Source organism: Molothrus ater, chromosome 1, assembly GCF_012460135.2.
Source record: "Molothrus ater isolate BHLD 08-10-18 breed brown headed cowbird chromosome 1, BPBGC_Mater_1.1, whole genome shotgun sequence".
NCBI classification, from domain to species: Eukaryota; Metazoa; Chordata; class Aves; order Passeriformes; family Icteridae; genus Molothrus; species Molothrus ater.
Window position 1 is genome coordinate 97,112,636 of NC_050478.2, and position 14,574 is coordinate 97,127,209.

Below are 14,574 nucleotides of genomic sequence, written 5' to 3' on the forward strand. Positions count from 1 at the left end.
ATCAGAAAAATACATCAACTAGATGAAAAACTACCAGGTATAGAGGGAAAATGAATGAGTTTAGTTTAATCTAAATTCAGACAATGTCTGTACATATGTGTGTACACACACATTCAAAGTGGTCCAGACATCTCTGGAAAAAAAGGTGAAAGAGAGAAAAATGCCATAGAAACGGAGGTAAAAGAAAATTGCAAGAGTGAAGTAATTTGCACAAGAAGAAAAGGAATTATTCTAAACAGAAATGTAACCCTTCTTTTAGGATTATTTTAAAATAGTTTTTGATTTTTTACAAACTTTTTAAAATGCTTTCATTTTATTTGTTTCTAAAATTAACTGAAGTTTGTTAGCTGATAATTTGAAAATTCTTTTAGCTTAATTGTCATTTGGGATAAATTAATTTTGAGTATCTATTATGACAATTACACACAGCTACATTTTCAACTCTAATGCATTTTTAATAACCTTCATCAGCCAGTGATTTGAATTTCAAATTTCCCTCTATGAAGAAGAAAAACTTAGATAGTTTTGTGCTAATTTTCATAATAAATTGCTCTTTATTTACATTGCAAAGCCTCCCTTACTCCAAGTAAACCATAACCTTAAATGAAACTTAGTACTCATAAGACTTATTATATTTCCTCTCCCTTTATTAATAGAAAAAAAATTACAGAGACAAACCTGTTGGCCCTCCCTCATACACCATAACCTTCTGTTTGTACCTGTCTGCTTCCTTTTATAGTGACTGCAGAAGGGCCCGTGCCTCTTCCTATTTCCACAGCAATATGGTAAACATTCCCCAGCAACACAGACACATAATTCTGAGTAGCTTCAAGGGAAAATGTTGTCATTAGGAAAAAAAAAGTCCCCACATAACATATTTTTTTACTGGTGTTGTAATAAACTGCAGTCTAGATAATTAGGTCCTTTAACTTTCATCACGAACTTTTATTATTTATGTAGTATACCTACTTTCTACACTTGAATAGTGAAAATAGATGCACAAAATATTGGAAAAAATACAAATGCAGAGTCAAGTGCTGAATGCTAGGAAAGGAAGATCTCAGTGTTTGACTGCTAGTTCCATAGGCCTAGTTTACCATTTTCCTGTTGTTTACGGCAGTGGGCCCCACTGGGTTTGATTTATGGCCTTCCTACTCTGTATCTCATGACAAATAAATACCTTTATGTTTATTGGTACCTATTCTATACTTATTATAATACACATTGTCATAAATATATGATTGCATTTGATTTTCCATAACTATTTTTCACCACAGTAAGAACAAATAGCAAATGCCATTCTGCTAAGCAGAGGCTAATTTGTTTAAATTTATAAATTTAATATAAATAAATAAATAAATTTGTCATAAATTCATAATGTTTTTCTGACTTAATAGTATGATCTGACTTCTCAAGGTTCTTCTGTAATGGTCGTCACATGAGTACATTTCACATATGTAGTTTCACAAATATTAATTTTCTTTTACACCTTCCTTGCTTCTGAGATGTGTGGATTATATTGGCATGGAAGAAACAAGGAATTGCATGGTGAAAGCAAAAGAAAGTAAAAAAAAATGTCCTTTAAACTTTTTATTTGAATTTAAGATATCCAGATTTCACTTTCATTTGCATTAAAAAGGGGAGTTTGGTTGGTGCAAATCTCCACAGCAAGCCCAGCTGTTTTGTATTATAGCTCAACTCCTTCCTCTTGATTTCTCCCCCAAGGACCAATAAGGACCTGCTTCAGAGACCTCAATTCCAGTCTCTCCCCTCCCAAGTGCCTATCCCCCAGCTTCATCAGGGTCTCTGCTACTGAAACCCTCTCTTCCAAACACATGCTCTTCCTATTGTGGAACTGGCCTCTCCTGGGCCATGTCTGAGAAGTGAATATCTCCCAGCTGCTGGAACAAATGAGGTAATGTTATTGGAGAGCAATTTACTTGGGTGTAAAAACCTGAACAATCTCTCCTTGCTTTCTGGTAATGTGCACCTGCCCTGCTGCACAGACTTTTTTTACTAGGAATAGTCGAGCTGAAGTGACAGACCATGTCCATGCTCTTTGCTTGCTTGCTCACCTCCCTCTCATTGTTGGGATTGCTATCTCTGCACCAATCTCCCTGGCTTTGTGCAGTCAATTAAAAAAGATTTATTACTTTTAGTAATATTTATTTTCTTCAAAATCTCCCCATCCCATTCTTCACTTCAGCATTTCTCATAGCAATTATTTGAGCAGCCAGCTTTCCATTGACCTTGGAGTCTCTCACAGCTTTCTAAAGGATAAGATGCTTCATAGAGTGCCAGAACATTTATTCCTCTATTTCTCTCCTACGCTCTAATATTTGGTCTATTTCTTCTCTTAAGTTTTATTTCAACCATTTTCCTTTTCATGTGACCAAGTGCCAGAGAGATACATACAGAGAATTGCTCCATGATCTCACCTCAAATACCTGTCCCTGTACTAGTCTATAAAAATGATAAGTAGTTCTTACAATGAATAGCAGTCTTTAGCCCTGAATGAACTGAGGGAAACATATTCCATTACTCAAGAGAGAAAATTATCTGAATTTCCATCATATTCAAAGTTTTACAGATGACACAAAACATTTTAGCTGTCAAAGTCAGAAGTGCTTTCAAAAAATATGCACAAAATAGAGGTTTGCAAGGCTTTGAACTTTGCCAAAACATGGCTAGGTTTCCATGGCAAAACCAGAATATACATAGCTGACACACAGACCACCATATCCTCTACTATAAAGCAATAACACTAGAGCAGTTCAAAGAAAAGTTCTCCTGAGACTGTTTTAAGAGACACTAGTAAGATTAAGTATATTTTTTTCCACCACTGAAATACACTCAGGAGAGGACAAGACCAGTTTGGCTCAATACATGCAGCACAGAGTTATACCAAGAACTATAGTAGCAACTTTAGTGACATAAATTTCATAGGTCACAGAAAAGTCTGCGTTGGATGGAAACCCTGGAGATCATCTGGTCCACCTTGAATGTAGCCTCTTCAACTAGGTTACAAAAGGCCTTGCCAAGCTAGGTCTTCAAGATTTCCAGTGTGGAAATACTGACCTCTCTACTTAGCCTGCTCTCACGTTTAGTTGCTCTAAACATCAGTTGGCTCTTCTTTTTTTATTCCTTGTATCAAGCTGATTTCCCCTGAAGCAACCTCTGCCATTGCCTCTTGTCCTTCCCCTGAGGATCCTTGAGAACACTTCAGCCACTCTATCAAAATTGGAAGGCTGTGATTAGATGCCCACAGGCCTTCCTTTCTCACTAGTGCAAATCTTGTTCCTTCAGTCTTTCCTCAGGTTCTCCAACCTCCAACTTCCTCACTGACACTCTCTGGAGATTTTTTCCTGTCTTGAATAGAGCAGTGAGGGGACCAGAATCAGACACAATATTACAGGTCAGGCTCAATATGGAGAAGCTTCCAGGCTGAGAGTCCTCATGCTGCTGCCCATCCTCCTCCTGAGGCTTTCCAGGACATGGTTTGCCTCACGGCTGCCACGCAGCTGCTCAGCTCAGCTCACAGCCCAATGGGATCCTCGGGGCCTTTGCAGCAGAGCTGCACTCCAGACAGTTAGTTCCCAGCCTCTTCTACTGCTTTAGTTATCAGGCTGCAGGTGCAGGACTTGTTGTTTAGCTTTCTAGAGGTCACGGAACCTCCAGCCCTGGAGGTACTCAAAACACAACTGGACATGGCCATGAGCAATGTGATCTGACTGATGCTGCTTTGAGCAGGAGATTGAACTAGATGGGTTCTAGAGGTCCTGAATTGTTCTGTAGTCCAATAGCATTTTATATTTGGTTTCACATTATATTTTTTTTTTACATTATATATTTTTTTTTCCTCCGGCTGAAATGTTCAAACATTGCTCTCCTACCCAATATTACTTTTTCCAAGACAAAGGTTTAGTCTTCCAGCTTCTTTTAATACTTTATATAATGGGAATATATTATTCTATTTAAACAGCTGATTTGTAAGAGCAGACTGTCCCTTTTGCTGCAAAACTGTACACAGAAACTCAACTATTACTACGAATTTTCTGTACTAAACTGTACGTGGCTCTTCATATAAGAACCACCACTAACAGGTCTTGGTGTTGCTTTGTGTTACAAATAAAGATTATCTTTAATTTTCCTATTCTTATTTCATTCCTTGATACTCAGATTCAGCCACTGATGCCACTTTTGAGGAATTTAACACCACACATTGACACTTACTTAACCTGCGAATTTACACTTCAAATTAATACATTGTGACTTAAAGGTTTAGATGGATGAATGGATACAGGAAGGGACTCATAGGATCACTTATGCATTTTAGGCCCATATTTGTAGGATTTCAAGGTCCTGTCAGCATGCTCAACTTGTAGATTTCTTCATTACATTGTTAAGGAAAGATGTTATTGCCTTGATATAAACTTTGTAAAAAATGATTTTATTTGTTTGTATGCTGCCCTTTGATGTGCTCAGACTCTATTAACAGCTTTATTACCAGCACAGCTCAAATTATTCCTGCAATTTGCTTTCTGGTACATGGAATGCTTGCTTTGAACAACCACGTTGTTCAAATAGTTCTATATTTTAAGAGGCATCTGATAATTACTGCAAATCTTTTTGTTTGGTGACAGGACTATAGCTATTTTGCTAACAGTTATTCATTTAAATAGGGTTCATTTTAATTTCATTGGCTGAGTAATAGCAGCCTATGGAAGCAATGTCCTTCATAACCTTCCCATACCAGCCACATGATTTTGCTACAAGATATTACTTGAAAGTGGTGTAAACAAATATTTGAAGATAATTACATGTCAAAATGTGGGAAAATAAGGATATAATTTTCAGGAATATTTAGTTACCTCTGCTGTGGAAGACTTGGCAAAATAGGGATGTAAAACCACACAAAGTACATTTGGGCACCTCTTTCAACTTCAAAGAGCAAAGAATTACAAAAAATATTTGTTAAATTCCTAATTATTTGCAGATAAAAACTTAAAATATATTATTCAAAACTAACATAATCACACACACACTCATTGGACTCATTAGAAAATACTACACTGACATCACTATTTTGAATTTTTTGAAAGAAGTTCTGGAAAAAAAAAATTACCATCATTAATAAGGGAAGAAGAGGGAAAGGAAAAAGTGTTCTAAATCTGGGGTGATTTTCAAAGCAAACAACATCTGTGAATGTGACCAGATCTTCATAAGGTATTCCTGTTTAGCTTTCATCAAATACGATTTTTTGAGAGAATTGAACCAGATGAGAAAATAAAGACTTATTGAGGAAGTTTAGATCAGCTAACAAATAGTAGAAGCAGAATGGTCAACACAGCAAAACCAGGTAGGGTTTAATTTAAGATTGTGAAAAACAGACAGCATAACAATTATACCAAGAAAAAAAAAAAACTGCAGAAGGGGAATTCAAATATTTAAATTTATTGGCAAATCAAGTGTCTCAATATATCTTATCATAAAAAGCACAAGAATTAGGCCTAACACTTACATTTCGGTAGCTGTCCACCTTTCTTTTTAAGAACACCTTTACAGCTGAGAAACCATGAAATATTATGAGAAATAGTAGTAACATGCCAGATTATAGAAGTCCATAAGGAAACTTGCACAACTTCTGCTTTGTAGTGAACATGAGCAACATAAGAATCTGAAATACTCCACAGCAAAGCAGAACTTTTGGGCTAAACTAGAATAAAAGTAGAGTAGTTCACATTTCTTTAGCAATAAGAATCTTTATTAAGTCAACTTGGCAATGGCTAGAGAACATGAAGGAAAACAACAAACCAGAATAACCCAGAGGTAACTAAGTGGAAACAATGAGAGAGAAGTTCTTATGATTATGATTATTATAGTATATATATGTATATGTATACATATATATATATATATCTACCATATACAAGCATTTTTATTTTTCATGTCAGGGCTGTAATTACATTTGAGAATTGTGAGAGCTAGCACCTATACGACTGTGGCAAAATTCAGTGGTTTTCAAAGTTATCAGGAAGTCACTTATCCTGAATAAGCACCTCATGATTTAAGGTCATCTCAGTTAGAGACCAGGAACTGTGCTGTAGAAGAATAAATATCTCATTGCTCCTGCATTCTGTGTGTTACTGGACAAAGAGAACCTGTCCCATCCTTCCTCCAACCAAACAGGACTCTCTGGGTGTGCGTTTGTGCACACGTGCACACAGGAGACCTTAATGCCAAGAAGTGTTCAAGATGCTGCTGCAGCTGGTACATGAACTTGCCATGAATCACTGGATTGCATTCTACAAGTTTCTTCAGGACAATCGAACTATGAAATAAAATTGTAGGGTATCTACCATTGTGTGGCCCTGGTCACAAATTTAATCCAGTAAACTACAGTTAAAAGGCTAATGCTGTTCTTTTTCTTGATTATTATCTATTTTTGTGGACACATATTATATAATGTGCTTAACACCATCTGTCCCATACACATTTTTGAGTATCAGAAGTTGTTGCTAAAATGTTTTGCAATTTATTTCCTTTTGCACTTGCAGATTTATATAAAGCACATAATAATCGAGCATAATGACAGGAAAAACAACATAAATCTAAAAATCTTATCCTACTTTAATCTTGCTAACTTAAAACTCCAAACCTTGGAGATAGCTGCTGTTTACACAATCTTAACAGAGCAATCTCTCATATTGGGAGGGATTAAATCAGTAAGTCTTGATCTCTATGCCAGATGTCAGCTATTTATTTATTTGAAAGGTAAGCACTCTAACACTGACAGATTCAAGCTTGTCTTGCTCCAAGACAGCTATATCTTGTCAGGGACAGACACAACCCCCAACACCTTCACTTCATGTGAAGGCTATTTAGCTTATAAGTGAAGAAGAAGCATGCATGAATGGAACTGGACATTTTACAAGGAATGGAAGAATCCTTATTTGTTGATTCCCATTTTGGTATTTATGGACTACTATTAGTAATTCAGTAATTAAGTGGCATTTGGGCTCTTGAGTAACTCTGTTCTCTGTGTAGCTGGGCCTGAAGTGCCCATGATCAAGTTTATAACACAAAGATATGTCTACAGAACCCCTCCTCACATACCCACACCAGAGCATGCCACTTTTCTCTACAGTAAACCCCAATGTGAAAGTGCTCATTTCTACTCTCTTTCTTGCACATTTGCTTCATACTCTGGGGTCTTTGGAAAGGTTTTTGATCTTGATGGGTCAGAATCTATTCTGTTTAGTTGCTCTTCAAGCTCTACTTTGCTCTTTCTAATTCTGCTTTAACAATTAATTGGCCAACTGTGTAATGCTTTTTCTAGTTCACTTGGATACAGTCCAGATTTGGACTTATTTCTAGTAATCTTCATGTTGATTTGCTGCATCCTGAAAGCCACTCCTAATGGATTACAGGCACTGGTACTGCCTGATCAGTATGTCTCCAAATCATGAAAAACTCACTTTTTATATACCTTATATCTTCTATTACAGGAGTGAGAAACCTTTTTTTATTTTTGCTTTCTTTTAAGTTGGTAAAGCTGTGGTGTCTATTTTTGATCATTTCTGATAATGCAGGGGTGGCTACCAAGAACATACCCACCCTTGGCATGGATGCAGAGCTATTGCTATTTTGTCCCCTCTTTGGAGGGAGCAATGGGAGTCCACACAGCTGTTCTGCACAACCTCCACAATGAATGTTCAAGGGAAAACAGAACAGCGAAGCCATAAACTTACCTGAGCAAGACTGCAATGGTCTAAATTTACAGTAATGAGAAGTTTTAATTTGATACCAGAAACTGCAAGGAACAGATGAGGTCACGTTTTGGCTAACGAATGTAATATGCACTGCTGCTGTTAGGAGGCACTTGTCTAGGACTAAGGTCATTACTGTTATTTACAGTAAGAAAATTACTAGCAAAAAAACCCAACACCAAAGCAATGCACAACAGCAATTTACAGAATTATAGAACAGCAAATAAACCCATAAATAGTCTGGATACTTGGGGGTGGGGGGTGGGGGAATCAATTTTCTTAAGAGGACAGCTTTTTTACTCATTAATGACTATTTATTTAGCATATGTAAACCAGAAAATCTCTATTTTTAATTATCCTAGCTTTGTGTTACCAGTTCTGGGTTTTTTTCCTTTGTTTAGCCCCTTCTATAAATCATATTGCCCAGCACACAAGTGTATTACATAAGTACAGGAAATATATATAGTCATCTTGGTAAATTATTTTTAAGAGGAATTTCATTTGAGCCTCATTTCAAGCTCAAACATGGAAAAGTGGAGACGTTGATGAGTTACTTATATTGGGGTACTGTTTGTCCTGAATATTGATTTGAACACAGATAAATCAAAGATATTAATTTTTGGCATATTCCCACTTGAGATGCAAAACTTTCCTCTATATCTCTGCATAAGAAAGCAAAAAAAAATTGCAAAATACCATCTAACTGTGCTACTCCTAGGCCTTCTTCCAGGGTAACCCAAACAGATATGAAAGTCTGAAAGTGAAGGACAAAAGTTGCTAGAGAAACAGTGCAGTTTGAGTACCCCTCTACACCAACCTCTTCTAATACTTACAAAGAATTTGTATAGGGGAAAGAAACTCAGGGTTGATATATATAGTCTTATATGAATATTAGGAAATGAACAGAGCCTTTTGTCCCTTTATGCATGTTGTCCTTTCATAAGGAGGCAGGCTTGCAACTTGTATTTTAATCTTTCTTTAAAAGTACTAAATCTCAGTTCTTCAATATTTAATACTTTTTTCATTGATGCTCAGTTTTCAGAGTTAATCTTCAACTTTTTATACCATATACCCTCTTTATATTTTGTGAGTGAGAAAGGAAATGGAGAATTTCAAGACAGGGCTAATAGTTTGCACTGACTAGAGATAAATATGCATTTTGAACAACTTCAGAATATAATGAACCAACAAAGAGCTCTAGAAGAGAAAGAAAGAAAATCAGGGTATTTTTGTCCAACACTAACAATCAAATAACTATATTTGATCCTGTAACAACCTGTACTGTTCCCTCAATAGTCACACTTGACTATTCACAACCCATGCACATCTACTTCACCATTATTTTATTTATCAGAATGGAGGCAAGTGAGGAGAATAATCACTATGAAATAATAAAATATCCTTGGGAAAAAAAATCAAGCCAGGGAATAAGATTCTGGGTTTCTATTTTGTGATAATATACCTTCAGAAATGATTTCATGGCTTTATTTGAAAAATGGATATAATCCAAGTGAAGAGATACAATTCCTCTTTCTCTGCACCCAGAAACACATTATCCTTTTAAATAGGAAAGAGTATCCATTTCTTTTTCTTTTCTTCCTATCCTCACAGAGGAGAAAAAGAAGGGGAAAAACAGATAGCAAAGAGTAACACCCCTCCTTTCCATTTGCAAATGGTGACTCTTCCATCAATACTATAATATGCAGCTGCATTGGTATCAACATTATTTTCCTAGCTTCTCAAACAATTCCTGCATTTCATATTCTTTTTCTACAATGATGACAGTTGAAAGGCAACATATAAAGTCTGAGTCCTTTAACTCCTTTAACACATTAAGTATGCTGTAGGCATAACAAGCTCAAAAAAGAATGAAAAGAAAACAACACAAAAAACTTCCCCAAAACCTTGCAAAAGAGCTGTGGCTGCATCAGAAGCTCACGTTGGAGCAGGGTCCTGGCCTATGGACACATGGAGAGAGGAGCTCATGCTGGATATGGTTAGCTGTCAGGACTTGTGTCCCCAGAGGGGGACCCATGCTAGAGCAGTCTAGCTACGGGAACTTAAAGGCCAATTTGTAGTTTTATGGTAAAAACCTCACACCTGCCTTCGAGAGATCTAGGATTACATTCACACTTTTTCACAGCTTGCTGCGTGGCCCTTGGTTAAGTCATCTTTGTGTTTCAACTTGTCAGGTTTAAAGGAATATCTAACTTTGATATGTCATAAAGCTAACAGTGACTTGATAGAAGGCAATAGTACAAGCATAGATCCCCACCCTGTTTTAGGATTAGGCAGTATGAAGTCTACTAACAGACTTAGGGGGGGCTGATAACAGTAACTTATGGGGCAGAAAGAAGAACTCATGCTCAAATATTTTGTTTCCCATCACAGAAGTGCGAGTGATAGAGAAAGCAGGGAGTACCTCATTCAGCGAATCCTGACTTTTTACTGCTAAAAATCTTTTTGTTGACACAGCTTGTAAATCTTGAGTTCTGGGAAGAATGTTACACATTTTAAGAGTGCCACCATTACAACTGAGGCATTTAGCATTTTCAGAATTTGTGTAATACTTAGCTAACAACTATTGATTGAACATTTGAATAGGTAGCCAATTTTACACATTTCCAAACTATGAGTGTTTAACTAAAAAACCATCATTCTGTTGCTTCAAATACATTGAGGGTTTTGTGCTCATCTGGAAAAAAAAACAGTGTGATATCTCACCTGCATCACTGAGACTTAAGGATGTTTTACTCTGCTTTATTGCCAGGATTAGGTTTTCAGCAAGGCTTACACTGTACTGTTTGCAAACCAGGCATAGCAAGAACACACTCTTCCCAAGGAAGAGTGGTGAACAGGCAATGCTTCAGCTCACAAGAAGGCATGACTTACCTTGTGGAAGTTCCTGAAATATGCTGCCTTCTCATCTGGAAATTTTTCTAGCCTCCTGGGTCCTTTACTGGAAGCCTTCTTGAAAACCAACCAACAACGCCTAAAAATCTGTGAACAAAATCAATGGATTCCATTACTTTTTCTTTAAAGGTGAACAGTAGTACAAATGCATTCAGTTACAGAACTGACTTAGGAAGAAATTTTAAAATGACAGTGTTTTACCTTAAGAGTAAAATTTGCAGTTCAAAGAGAAGCTGATTAATGATAATCCTCTAGACTATATTATGCAAGTAAGAGATTAGATATCAATCTAGTTTTATAATCTATGACAGCAGTTTACTTCATTCTTCTCTCCAGTACTTGGACAGCTCTATAAACAATACCACAAGCAATTTTATGTTATTAATTCAAGGATACATTGAAAAAAGTCCCAAACCCAATATTACTCAATGATTCCACTGGCTATACATGAAGAGCCTCAATTCAGTACAAATTCTACAAAATTTATTGACACATAACAAGAAATACAGTACTGTTACATTTGGATCAACCCTACCTCCCATTACCAAAAAACGAAGTAATTAAAAACCCAAGGAAATTAGAGCAGGAATAGTTTTCCCCTCGGTCTGCTGTCTAAACTGAATATAAGCAGAAAATGTAGTGTCATTAAAATAATTAGGCTTAATTAACTACATTATGACATAATACTATTGACACTATCCTGTTGCCGCTATCTAAGATGAATGTTATCAGTCAAAGTAAGTGAATTCTTTTAAAACCCTACCATTGGGCTACAGTATCAATATGTTTAATTATGAAGACTTTTAGAAGAATACATGGTATATAATTAAATCCTCTGCCAGTATATGTATTGCAAAGTGTAGAACTTTTAGGCTTTTTCTACTAAGGTTGTAAAGTGGCAACTGTACAACTGTGCTTTCTATCTCAGAAATTACTTCACCTATCCTGAGGGAAAGCAAAGACAATATCATATTTCCTGAAAAAAAATGACATTACACTTTGGGACATCATAAACCATCCTTATTAGATAGTACTTTCTTCAAATAACATCTTGGCAGTGTTGCAACTTGACTTTACCCAAACTACAGCACTGATCCCACAGTTATTCCTTGATTAAACATATTAGCTCAACACAATTTTGTGGTGTGAAAAGCTCCACACACAAAGATATAGAATATTCACACTATTTTGACCTTACTAAAAAACAACAGTACCAACTGTCTGAAAGGGACATATTAATAAAAGTGTCACTTTTAATAATACTCCTGGCTCTTCTGGGATCCTGGGTGTTTTTTGTCTATGTGTAGTTTCAGTTAATTTCTCTTCCTCTGAGGAAAGTTCTTTCCTAGGAAGTGCTTTATCAAGCTGAACACAACTATCTTAATTTCAAATGTTTTCTTGATTTCCTAATTTTCATTATATGCCTTTAACATCTTACAGTCCTCAAAAAATTATCTTTAGAAAAGCCAGACCAACCCAAGTCCTCATCTTGGTGGTGGGTTTTAGCATAGTCATGGAATCTGCATTTTGCAGATGACCTGAATTTTTGACAGCTGGTGACAATAAAACTGATAATTTGTGTTGATTAACAGAAGGTTTTCAAAGGCTGGTGGAGGGTTTTGTTTGTTTGTTTGTTTTTTCTTTGTTTGTATGTGGTTTTTAAAATATATTTTTATATGTGTGTATATGGGAGAGTCATATTTTGTTGCAATGAGAAGTATCAGTTAGGTCCAGTACATTAGAAATATTCCTAAAAAAGGCAAACTATCCATCCTAGGGAGAGGTCTGACTCCATGACTATGAGGATGAGAACATTTTATAGATCAAAGGTCATCTAATGCATACTCCAAAGCACTTCCTTTAGTGACAAATGAGCAGGTTCAGATAAATGATGGCTTCAGTCTTTTTTTCACTGGATATCAATTTGGGGACAGTGTGAAAGTGAGTTTGAGGTTTTGCAGATAAGCTGATGAAATTCTAGAGGAAGGGTTTGACCTCCTTATTACTGGGAACTACTATCAAATACCAGGGCTTGATGCTAGTTATCTTTAAGGATGCTCATCAGCCTTCTCACACATTTCAGAACCAAGATGAATTCAAAGGCTTCAGCACACAGATTGCAGGAATGAACAGCCTTTGCTTTTAGAGAACACTGAATAGCAAGAGGAGAGAAACATAAGTTTGTCCTTTAGACTGCCACTGCTTCAATTTATTGGCATCTGTTTTTTCCAGACCTTTAAGAAGAGAAGAGATCTGAAGAATGAAAAGGCCCAAAGAGGACTCCTGATATTCTATGTACTTATGCCAAGATACATCCTTGCATTTGGATTTTATTTTTTGCAACCTAATTTTTAAACTGGTATAAACATATACAGTTCCATTGCATTTCAGCAGCATTTTACCTTATTATGCCAACAGACACTTTGTATCTTAGTGCTTGAAAAAGCATTAGCATATGAATTTACCTATAAATATGAATAAATAGGTGCAGATGTGAGCACACAGCAAACAAACATTTGCCTTTCATAAGGCACCTCATTGTTATACAGAAGCCTACTCAATTATTCACGAACTGTGAGATACTCTTTTATCCCTGGCCTACTTTAGGATGCCATTGGCTGTAATCAAAACTTCTGAAAGACTTCTAAAGTCCTCAGATAATTGGGTAAGCCATTGTGAGAGAAATCAGCATCAGCCCTTCCAGAACTGAGAGAATTAGAACCACTTGCTGTGTTGTCTCTATAATACTCAGTATTTCCTGTGAGACTGTTTTCCACATGCGCTTAGTTGAAGAAATATCAAATATTTGATCATTTAATCAGGGTTACATCCTCGGATGAGCACTCAATTGTTCAACAACTATGATTTTAAAATTTTGTATCAAGGGCAAACAACACAAAGTCTTCCCCATGCCATTGCATTTTTTACTGGAGAAATTCAGGAAGATGGCATTAAGTACATGCTTGGTTTAGGTTTTCTTTTCTTATTGTATCAATTAGAAAAAACTTGTTCATTACAATCTTGAGAAGGATTCTATTGAAATTACCTGCAGAGCCTTAGGCATAGCTGAACCTCTTTAAAGAACATCCTTCCTATCTCAGTTTTACAAGATGGGCAAAGCACAAAAAAAATATTCTTCCAGATTCTGTTACCCATGATGTTGTGCAATTGTGTATCAGTAAGCCATGGCAATAACTCAGCACGCTTGTGGTCTGCTGAGAACTGATTAGGTTGCCCCTTGTGATAGCACATGGGAATGATTTTGATTACAATGTACGAGCTTGAGGGGGAAAGGAGCCTCTTTCAAGATGAACCCTGAGCAGCCTCATCTTGTTACAGACAGGATTCCAGAACCTGGAACAATATTACCTTATCACCACCCCATCAAATGATTCCTGAAATATTTCCAGTTAGAAATTTGACTTATAATGCTGATACATATCTTCAGTGATCCTTTCTTTTATATTCTACTTGAAACACTGCAACAGACCAATTAATTAGGAAATCTGTGCATAATCTTATTTTGATACTTTTTCTTCTGCTTAATATAGTACACTGCTCAGCTCACATTTGCAGCATGATCATATTTTTTAATATTCTTGACTAATATATGCAAAAATTTGGCCTCTGAATGGGCCATTACTTTTCATGATCACATCGTACAATTCTGTTTTATTGTTGCCATGGCTCTTCATAACAAATCCATTAAAATACATATTGCAGGAAATCCACTGGCTAGATATTTTCAGAAAGAAGGAAATATTTTCCTCTTTTCTAAAATAATTTAAAATAATTGGTTTATAGTCGAAATCTTATGTATGACTTTCCATTTTCCAGATATTTCTAAGGCTTTTTTCCTAGCCACTTACAATAAATGCTTTTGAGATTCACA

The 14,574-nt window shown here is 36.1% G+C and overlaps 1 protein-coding gene across 1 annotated transcript in view; it reads right to left on the reverse strand.

Moving 5' to 3' along the window:
• DOK6 (docking protein 6) overlaps positions 1-14,574 on the reverse strand; it is a 240,952-nt gene that overhangs the window by 137,523 nt on the left and 88,855 nt on the right. The window contains exon 2 of the mRNA XM_036378992.1: positions 10,662-10,769. Within this exon, the coding sequence (XP_036234885.1) occupies positions 10,662-10,769 (108 nt within the window). The remainder of the gene's footprint in view (positions 1-10,661; positions 10,770-14,574) is intronic.